This window comes from Eschscholzia californica, unplaced genomic scaffold, assembly GCF_041429995.1.
Source record: "Eschscholzia californica isolate CP2 unplaced genomic scaffold, dmEscCali1.0.p SCAF_2, whole genome shotgun sequence".
In the NCBI taxonomy this organism is placed as follows: Eukaryota; Viridiplantae; Streptophyta; class Magnoliopsida; order Ranunculales; family Papaveraceae; genus Eschscholzia; species Eschscholzia californica.
The window spans coordinates 11,495,519-11,506,264 of NW_028238309.1; the positions used below are offsets into that span (position 1 = coordinate 11,495,519).

Here is a 10,746-nt window from a genome sequence, read left to right on the forward strand (position 1 = left end):
CTTTCATGCTTAAACTATGAAAACAGTGGGAGGAATTCAATCCCCCACAATGCATTGTAAGAGTGTTAGAATTGGAGCTACTCTCATGTAGCAGGCCAACGCCAAATTTTATCAAAAAAAGAAGAAGAAAATGACAGGATTAAATGGTGACCCGAAATTATACTTCCATAATTAACAGACCCTTGATAAATTAGAGAAAGCTTACACTAAAATGATGATATAGAAAAAAGATAAAAAATTTGGGGGTGGGGTTAATATTATAGTACCACATTGGTAGAAGAAAGAAAGGGGCCAAAGGGCATTGGCAATAAATAAAGAGGTGCTTGCACGTTTGAATATTAAAAGGGTCGGTTGGCTAAATATGCCACGCTCGCCCTAGTTTTGGTGAGTGCTGTATGGCTATCAAGACATATGGCTGACATAATTTGTTGAAAACTACAGGGTTGGCTCGCTTGGCCGACCCTCCCATTTATAATCCCATCAAAATTATGCTCTCTTCCCACTCCTTACTCATTTGCTTGGAGAACTAGTTTAATTGCTTGGTAACACTTACAGACTCTGGTCTGTCATGAAGATCTCTATAAAAAATGTTGTCAGACAATTTTAGAGATTCAAGCCAAATTTTGAAATGGAAATTGTTTTTTAAAAAAAGTCGAATAAATGTTGTCAGATCGGACATTGATACTCTTGAGTTCTAGAGTTTTGAGTCGTGAGTTTATGTTGGAGTTTGGAACTATATAGCTCGTGTTATCGTTCAAGTTGGACGGAAGTATATGGGAAGGTTGAAGAGTTTGTAGCTTCTGATAGGTCTCATCCTTCAAATAGTTGAGATTTCAGAAGGTCTCCCTGCTTGAATTCGGGTTCAGTTGATAGTTAACTTGTTTGGTAAGCGTCATTGGAATGAGTTCCGAACTAATTGGCATTCTGAGTACAAATGGGTTTCTGTCGTAGATTATACAAGAAATGACATTCTCAAAGATTTGAAATGCTGATTTTAGAAGGAACAGATAACATAAAACAGGACATGCTAATGCTGCCATTATTACAAGACCATGAAACTCGATCTTATTTTCTGGAAACTGTGCCTTCGAAGAAAATGTTACGATCTCAAGACATTTTGTATATTATAAATAGCACTCTCATTTTTTCTCATTTTCTCAACTTCTAACTTTTCACACTTCTCAAAGAACAAAATGGATGATATTATGCGGACGTTGGTCAAACACCATTCCACATATTAGGACTAACTATAGGATAATACACCAAACACGAAAGAGAAAGCGACCATGAAAACGACTCATAGTTTGGCTTGCTTCTTGTCCTGAACAAGCGATGTTGATAGTCAATCGCCCTTTCAAATTGTTGTCTTTGGTTGTAATAACTGCATAAGCGAAGTATGAATCCATCCTCTGCATACTTCTGTCCCTGTGAAAATACATCCATATGTAGTGAATTGTAAGAACAATAGAAGGTTCCCGATTCGATTTATAAAACATGAATGACGCATAAACGGTTACGACAGTTTCTAGAATTTGATAATGCAAATACCTATTCCTTCACTTATCAGAATAAAAATATAAAAGATACCATCTTCTTACGATTTTACCTCAACAATAAAGCATGCCCATGTCTTCTCACCATAAACTTCACTCATGCCTCTTAAGATAGTTAGACCCAATTTTCTAATAGAATTAGCTATTGTAACGTCCCAAGCCTTAGCAGTTGCCGATATTGTCCTTGCTTTAACCACCTCACACAGGTACGGGGTTTTGTCCTTGGCGAAGGCACTACAAGGCACAAGCCCACCCAAAAGGCCTCGGTACTTACTAAACTTGAGCTTACACATATAGTCCAGTCTCTGGACACTCTTGTGAGCAATGTGGGACTATTACAATCCCCCACCCTCAGCGAAGAGCCGTCCTCGGCTCTGATACCACTATTAACTCTCGTGATAATAATCTTTCTCTTTTTCAATAGATATAAAAAGATCACACTATTCACCAAGATAGACCTTTATAGAACCCGAACTTGACAATTAAGTCGACAAAATATTAGCCAAAAGACACAATCATCCAACTCTCGTCGAATGATATGACAAGTTGGTGTCCACGTTGTATGAGAGTGTGGTCCACAAGGTCATCCATTGTGTTAGCGCCGACCCCATACGCTCCATACCTCGATCACATCCGGTAGAGAGGGCCGAACCAACCACATAAACTCATACAACCCTCCATCAACTCCATCATCACACACATAATAGCATCATACAACATACATAAGTTGAATGAGAGTGTGGTCCACAAGGTCATCCATTGTGTTAGCGCCGACCCCATACGCTCCATACCTACATTCCCTCCGGTAGAAAGGGTCGAACCAACCACATAAACTCATACAACCCTCCATCACATCACACACATAATAACATTATACAACAAACATAAGTCGAATGAGAGTGGTGGTCCACAAGGTCATCCATTGTGTTAGCGCCGACCCCATACGCTCCATACCTACATCACCTTCGGTAGAGAGGGTCGAACCAACCACATAAACTCATTCAACCCTCCATCACATCAGACACATAATAGCATCATACAACAAACATAAGTCGAATGAGAGTGTGGTCCACAAGGTCATCCATTGTGTTAGCGCCGACCCCATACGCTCCATACCTACATCACCTTCGGTAGAGAGGGTCGAACCAACCACATAAACTCATTCAACCCTCCATCACATCAGGCACATAATAGCATCATACAACAAACATAAGTCGAATGAGAGTGTGGTCCACAAGGTCATCCATTGTGTTAGCGCCGACCCCATACGCTCCATACCTACATCACCTTCGGTAGAGAGGGTCGAACCAACCACATAAACTCATACAACCCTCCATCACATCACACACATAATAGCATCATACAACAAACATTGGCTCTAATAAAGAATTACAAACAAGTTCACCAAACCATTCAAGCCAACAACATATGGCAAGTCAAAATGGATGATGCTCATAATAGATCCCCACGTGGATCACAACCTCAAACAAACAAATAACAATAATAGTTAACAAATATAGACTCACCAATATAAGGTATCATATACCTAGGAAATACATTGCTTAAAGAATATAAACCATGTGAATTATCTCAATCAATTCGCTCATTGGAGATTGTATCGACACCTAGTACAAAAACTATTATAACTCCTCACTCGGAACTTCAATTAACTCACCGTTTAAACCACTAGAAAGTAGACAAACAGACCTTTCCAACCATATAATATACACACCGAGATTCATTACCAATCAATACCAGATCTAATTTTAATCTACACCGAAATACAGTAGGGACTGCTGTGACACCTCGTACGAAAACTATTATAACTCCTCGCTCGGAACTCCAATTAACTAACCGTTTGAACCACTAGAAAGTAGACAAACAGACCTTTCCAACCATATAAGATACACACCAAGATTCATTATCAATCAATATCAGATTTACTTTTAATCTAGACAGAAATACAGTAGGGACTGCTCTGACACCTCGTACGAAAACTATTGTAACTCCTTGCTCGGAACTCCAATTAACTCACCGTTTGAACCACTAGAAAGTAGACAAACAGAAATTTCCAACTATATAAGATAGACACCTAGATTCGTTACCAATCAATCCAGATCTAATTTTGAAGTTAGATCAAAACATTGTCCTATATAGATTTTTTTTTTCACTCAATCAAATTATTAGGTAATTCATAAACAACTGATACACTAGCGACAACATACATTCAAACAATTCAAAGCCTCATAAAAGTAGAGAGTTTCACTACCCTCGTGTACATCATAAACATATGGATTGCTATAATCACGATCACATAATTTAAGTTTGACATCACATTCAAATAAGACATTTGATCACACGTATCACAGACAAAAACACATCACATCGATACGCATTATCCTTCATATGAAAAATTTGCACCCACAATTTAGATTCAGAAAACACAAAACAAACTTCTTTAAAGTTTTCACAAGAAAATAATTCCAAAAATACATGTTCTAGATCCAACCAGTTGTGCAAGACACTAATCAAAGTGTTTCTAATAATGACTTGTCTAACGTCGACAATCAAACCCAAAATACAACCCTAGGAACACTAAACCTAGAGCTCTGATACCATTTTGTAACGCCCCAAATCCCAAATCTTAAGCCGCCTTGAAATCGAAGATTTGAGACCTTCAAACTGGATCCACGAGCGACGCCTACCATGAGTGCACAATCAATACCTAAAAAATATTGATTAAAGAAACAATTGACAAGGTAAACGTTCTTTTATGGTGACAAATACGGACCTTTACAAGCATATGACCGTTCATGTTGAGATTTTCTACTACGATGGGGAAACCTTGACTCTCGTTTCCAAGATCTAATGCCCAGCTTGAACCATATTCCTGGTTGCAGGATCCTACCAAGCCCGTTCTATTGTCACAAAGCTGCAGGTTGAGAAAGAAATTGTGAGTTTATATGTGATTTCTCTTCTTAGTTATTAGAATAGGTTCTTTATTTTTAATCTTTTACTTACAATTCTTTTTAACTTTTGGGTCAACCTCTATACACAAAATACATTAACTTTGAGTGGTATCTTAACCCCCTAATACGATTATGTACATGTAAATACAAATTGTCACACTATACCACCTAAGTCGACGAGTAAGAGACAAGAATACCCGGGATCTAACTAGTATCCAATTGGCTAAAAACACTAAGGTAATGTCATATCACATATCAAAAATGGGAAAACAGAATGACACAAACACCATTTATGTGGATGGAAGACTACTTTGCAAAATTTCATATTCTTTTCTTTCTAAATACTACTCTAATGCCTAAACAAAAGGGTTATTTCCCTAATGGCCCCCAACTTTGTGACCAGCTTCCTGCCTGGCCCCCTACTTTACAAGAAATACCCATATGGCCCCCTTCCGTTATAACACCGTTACTCTCTCTCTTCCATTTCTTTTCTCTCTCCTCCAGCATGTTTTCTCTCTCTGCCACCTCGTTAAACCAGCCACATCATCGTCTTCAGCGGCAGGGTCGCCGGCCGGCCAAATTTCCGGCCGGCGACCTTCAAACTTTTTTTTTCTTTTCTCTCTCTCTAAAAAAAAATAATTTAAAAAAAATTCTCTCACCTCTCTCTCTCTAAACTCCGGCGAAGGGAAACCTTCGCCGGAGCTAGGTCTGTTCATCACGAACAGACTAGATCAGGGTCTGTTCGTGATGAACAGACCCAGATCTGGGTCTGTCCGTGATGAACAGACCCAGGTCTGTTCAACCCGAACAGACCAGATCGTGGTCTGTTCGTGATGAACAGAGGTCTGCTCATCACGAACAGACCACGATCTAGTCTGTTCGTGATGAACAGACCTAGCTCCGGCAAAGGTTTCCCTTCGCCGGAGTTTAGAAAGAGAGAGGTGAGAGAATTTAAAACAAAAAAATTTTTTTTTTAGAGAGAGAGAGAGGAAAAAAAAAAGTTTGAAGGTCGCCGGCCGGAAATTTGGCCGGCCGACGACCCTGCCGGTGAAGACGATGATGTGGCTGGTTTAACGAGGTGGCGGAGAGAGAAAACATGCTGGAGGAGAGAGAAAAGAAATGGAAGAGAGAGTAACGGTGTTATAACGGAAGGGGGCCATATGGGTATTTCTTGTAAAGTAGGGGGCCAGGCAGGAAGCTGGTCACAAAGTTGGGGGCCATTAGGGAAATAACCCTAAACAAAACTCGAGTTCGAATATTTTTCTTGCTCCTCCTAGACAAACCAATATTTCACTTACTACTGCATTCAAAGAAAAAGTAAAATAATATTTCAGTAATGTAGCTTGATACTTTCATTTGATGCATCACATGTGTTTAGTTTGTCAGCATGCTTAGTTACACTTTGTAGAAAGAGCATATGCTTGATCGTACGCTCTAGTAGGGAATTTATACTGCACTGAACAATAGTTTGAAAAATATCATTCCACAATGAAGAAAATAAAATCATATGATGTGAGCAGGAAGAAAACACCTGTAAATATATAACTTTTCGAGTTCTGATCGAAATACCTTTGTGCTGTTGGGTAGAAGCTCTCGCAGTTCCTTAATTCGATCTTGTATTAGTTGTCTGTCCCTTGGTCTGGGCCTAATACTTTCGCCAGGTCTAGCTCTCTTTCTATTTACTTTAGCCGGTTCAGCGCTCATTGTCGGTTGCTTGCTGCATGTACTTGGAGTCCTTGACGATGACTCCTGTGGGGACTTTAGAGTAGACAGTTTAGTTGATTCCGAAATAATGCCCGCCGAATGATGATCTGCAATATCTTCAAGAAAGAGGGACGACTGTACGACTGATCCATGGGCTTGACGACCACCCCGGTCAAATTGACGACGAAATCGTGGAGTCTTTTCAGTTGTTAGTATTGATTCTGCTGATTTCCTCGGTGAACACTCACTTATGACTTTGCTAAAGGAAGGATGCGCATTTGTCACCACTGCTTCTAGAAGCTGCTCTGTTTCATACTTCGTTGCGAAATGGTCACTGAAAAATCCTTCCGGCGGCTGAATATGTGTTGCTTGTACTATCTCAGATTCATTCCAAGCACATGGTCTTTTCACTTTCTTAAAAATTTGGTCGAAGGGCTTCATGCAGTTCAGAGCAAGCAGAAAATCTCAAAGAATCCAGAGTGTGATCTACGCAACTTACCTCGGTCTGGGAATCCGACATCTGCTCAAAACCTTTTTGAAGCTGCATTTCGAGTTGTTCAGGTAAATTTTGCTCCTCTTGTTGAGGATAACTTAAACTTACTCCATCAAAGTTAAACCCACTCCAAAACGAAGAATAGAGATCCAGAGGCGACGAAGGATAATCTAACCATGAAACCTCACTAGGGAAGTTGTTCGCAGCTGAAGAATCACTGCACTCACTTGAAATCATATTCATTGAGTTTGTACTTTCGTCTACACACTTTTTCTCATGATGCAGTTTCATCTGTCTTTGTTTTTGGTGCTCCATGTTGATGGTTCCAGGTGCTGATGCTTGTGATTCAACTCTATGATCACCACCATGTAGTGGAAATGTATTAGGAGATAAGACATTGTATATTCCACGAGATGAATGAGATAAAGTATCAGCAGTTTTGTCTCTGAGGGATCTTTCTGACATATGTGGGGCGCCGAATAAAATCTCCTGACTGATATTTTTGGTTGATTCCTGTTACCAGATATGAGAGTTCAATGAGCTGGCTGTGTTAGAAGATACAAAATAAAAAGATTCATAATAAATAGGACAGAAAAATACCGAATATTGGGCTGTTTGCCTGGTATAATCTGATGGAGTGGGAATGAATTCAAAAGAGGAATTTTCAAGTAAATAAAACACATTCTTGATGTGCTCTACCAGTTTTATGTCTTCACTGACCTTATTCCCACCCTTAAAGAAAAGATAAGAAATTAGTTCTAACTCATGCTTACACAATGACTAAACAAAGATAGGAGTCTTAAATCCGTCATCGACTCATCATTTCGAAAAGGTTGAGAAAGTATACTGGCCCATACGGATTTAATATGGATAAACAATTGGAAATGAAACAAAGTGTGGATGAAAGAATAACAGATTATAGTATTTTTCTTATGCATGTACGTGCAATTGTGTTGCCGTGTTGATCTTCAGTGTGATGGAAAATTCATTACTTATGCATATAAATAACAAAATACAAGTAATGAAATTAAGCCAAGATCTCTATTTGATGAATTAAAGAGATGTAAAAGGTTTCAGGTACTTACCGAATCCATAGCTTGAAGATACATTAGATTTCCTTGTTACCCCTAAGATTTGAACAAAATCTTCTAAACCTTGGGAATGGACGTTGTTTCAGATTTCTCAAATATGGGAATTGGGAAAATCACGTCTCTCTTCTCTGGTTTAGGGATTTGCCCTGAATAATATGGGAACTGCCTAGGTAGTTACTAGCAATTACCCAAGTAATTATTAAAGAGCCCATTATTCTTTGATAATTGCTTTTGAGGGCTCTACACATGACATATTGCTAATACGCTCCCCGCACTTCAAACTGATATTTTATGGTCCATAATGTATAAATTGATTAGATCACCTTTTGGGACCCTTAAGTGAAATAACATGTATTATGTAATTAATACATATATTAGTCCACATTAGTCATTAGTATTAAAAATACTAACACAGTGGGCCTATGATCTGTTAGGGATAGACAGATAAGTTCATTCAGTTTCTTGCACTGATTGGTTGTTTAAAAAAGACGAAGAATCTAGATTATTGAAAAAGGTATATGTATCCTCACTACTGCATGCATCAACTCCCATTTACAAAAACTTTGGTGTCATTGTTAGATAGACGAAAATACAAGAAAGGTTTTCATTTCTCAACACGATTAAAGAAAAGAAACAGAAAGCATCCACATCATTGCAAAACCAAGCGAAGACTTCTCAACGTACCTTATTTAAAGATCCAAGTTGTATAACTCCATATGGAGCAATCGGTATCACAACAACAGTCTACAAGAAGAAAAATATCTTTATTAGAAGTATATATGACCTTCCTTTTCACAGCCACGCTTGGAGAAAAGAAAGGACACGAACATTAAACTATTATGATGCCAATTAAACGTGATACTGTTTTGAATGTAAAAGACCAAATACTATTGATGAGACATGTAACAGTCTCATTTGAATCTCTTAACTCGGGTTAGTTAGTCCAGTTCGAGCGGTTACTCTGATTATTTGTTTGATTTTCTTTCTCAGGTCTCATTTACGGAGTTCGATGCGAAAACATTGTGATAAAGACATACTTGAGGGGCATTTTGGTCATTTTAATGACAAGGGTATTCTGGTCAATATTAATGCTCATGTGAAAGTAGAGTCCAAGTCGAGTCCAACGGCGAAGACGGAAGTCAAATCGGGGACCGGATGCGAAAATAGGAGCAGGTCAAAGTTGGGGTCAAAAATTAGTGGACCAAGGTCAGCATGGGATTCACTGATACACATGGCGCGTTGAGGATGCAGATCGGCGACCGAGATTTGGTTGTGGGTTACTTTCGGTCAGAGTGGGTGGTCACACTGGCTATATGCGGGATCCATCAGAGCACAAGATTACATGCTCCCGAGTGCACCATTCTTCGGGTATATCTCGGTCGTACATCCAGATCTAACGGTTGTAATAGTTTGCTGTTACGTGGCTTCATCCGAGTACGCGCTGCAACTTAAGTCACCTACACCGTGAAGCACTGAATCAGTTGTATTCTCTTCAACAATATGTAAACCGAATTCGAATCTCTCTTATCTTCTACAATTTCCATTCAAAAAAATAGAGGAAGACGGATAGAAACCGAGAGAGAGATTGGATGGAGGGATGCAAGCTGAAGATTTCCTTCTAAAATCAGATAAAAACCGAGATGGAAAGAAAGGTATTGGTTGTGAGGTATTTCTTAGAAAATAGAAAGAGAGAGAGCCGAGAAGGAAAGATAGAGAAACCGGGAAGGAAAGAGATTTTGAGAGAGGGAGGAGGTTCGGCTGCAGCTGGTTTTTTTTTATTTGATTCTTCTTTTCCTTTTTTGTTTTCAATTTCTTAGTGAGAAAGAGGTTGAAAACAGAGAGAGAGAGACAGAGGTTGTAGAGAGAGAGAGAGAGAGACAGAACCACCATTAATGAATATTGGAGTTTAAAGAAATTTGTTTTCGATTTGTTTCTTTTGATTCTTTTATTATTTTTCTTTGTGAGAGAGAAGGATTATCCAGAGAGATTAAGAATAGAGAGAGAAAACAGAAAGTTTAGAGAGAGAAAGAGAGTTAAGGAAGGTGAGAAAATAATTTTCTCAGGGAGGAAAATATTTCCGGGAAGACGAGAAAATCGTTTTCCCTAGGGGTGCGTTTGGCAGAATTCTCTGAAAATCAGAAGGAAATCACTTCATTAGGCTCTGTTTGGTGGGAAAATCGCAGAAAAGTTAAGTTTCTTTCTTCTTTTTCTTATACTAATTCAAATATTTATCGTTTCTAGCATGAGTAGCTAAGACTCTCCATCTAGGGTTTTACGATGAAACCCATTTTTGATCTTTTAGAGATATAATTTTTATTGATTAACTCTTGATTAATGCTTCATAGTTTAATTCGTTTTAGTTTGATAAATAGATTTTCTTTTCACTATTTATACTTTTCGATTTGATGCATCGTGCTTATGTTAAATCATTTGACGGTTCATACTTATTAATTGATAAATAGTAGTTTAGAGATTTATTTATTTAAAATAAAATGATTACATTGTTATGTTTTATTCGGTTTTAACGAAAACATCTCCCGGAATTAGGATAGTTCATTATCCGAAATTCTGAGTTATAAAAAAAGAAGAGAATCAACCATTTTAAGTATTTGTTTCTAAAGGTGATTTTATGTGGTGAATTTCTAAAATCCTAGGTCCTCTCTCCCATTTGAGTTCCTTGTATCATTTGTATTTATTTTCTTTCCGTAATTTTATTTTAATATTTTATTCATTTCAAAATCAAAACCATTTTCAAAATCTTAATATTTCCTAGTTTTAGAATAGATTTCACTTAGGGTCTGTTTGATAGGCAATTTTCTCCGGGAAAAGAGAAATTTTTTTCCCAAAGATTGATATTTTTAGGTGTTTGATTGGTAGTTTGGAGAAAGTTGTAGACGCCCTCACGTGACCCTTTTTTCTCATTTTTCCCCCAAAAC

At 38.1% G+C, this 10,746-nt stretch overlaps 1 protein-coding gene and 1 non-coding gene across 2 annotated transcripts; one reads left to right on the forward strand and one right to left on the reverse strand.

The window, feature by feature from the left end:
• The first annotated feature begins 339 nt into the window (after nt 1-339).
• LOC147556209 (U11 spliceosomal RNA) lies at nt 340-468 on the forward strand. Its single transcript, XR_015235499.1, has one exon. It is a non-coding gene; the product is annotated as a U11 spliceosomal RNA (small nuclear RNA).
• Nucleotides 469-1,548: 1,080 nt separating this feature from the next.
• LOC147556210 (transcription factor EMB1444-like) lies at nt 1,549-8,568 on the reverse strand. Its single transcript, XM_086658595.1, has 6 exons — nt 8,495-8,568; nt 6,092-7,071; nt 5,873-5,978; nt 5,806-5,822; nt 4,341-4,485; nt 1,549-1,695 (listed from the first exon to the last, which is right to left on the reverse strand). The coding sequence occupies exons 2-6, from the start codon at nt 6,665-6,667 to the stop codon at nt 1,595-1,597; spliced, it is 945 nt and encodes a 314-aa protein (XP_086514721.1). The 5' UTR covers nt 6,668-7,071; nt 8,495-8,568; the 3' UTR covers nt 1,549-1,594.
• Nucleotides 8,569-10,746: the final 2,178 nt, after the last annotated feature.

Excerpts from the sequence above, each read along its gene's own strand:
- LOC147556210 (XM_086658595.1), bottom strand. The coding sequence starts at position 6,667 with ATGAAGCCCTTCGACCAAATTTTTAAGAAAGTGAAAAGACCATGTGCT. Across the intron at positions 5,979-6,091 it reads TTCTACCCAACAGCACAAAG|TGCAGTATAAATTCCCTACT; the intron begins GTATTTCGATCA and ends ACTATTGTTCAG. Across the intron at positions 1,696-4,340 it reads TCATATGCTTGTAAAGGTCC|CTAATTCTATTAGAAAATTG; the intron begins GTATTTGTCACC and ends ACGTTACAATAG.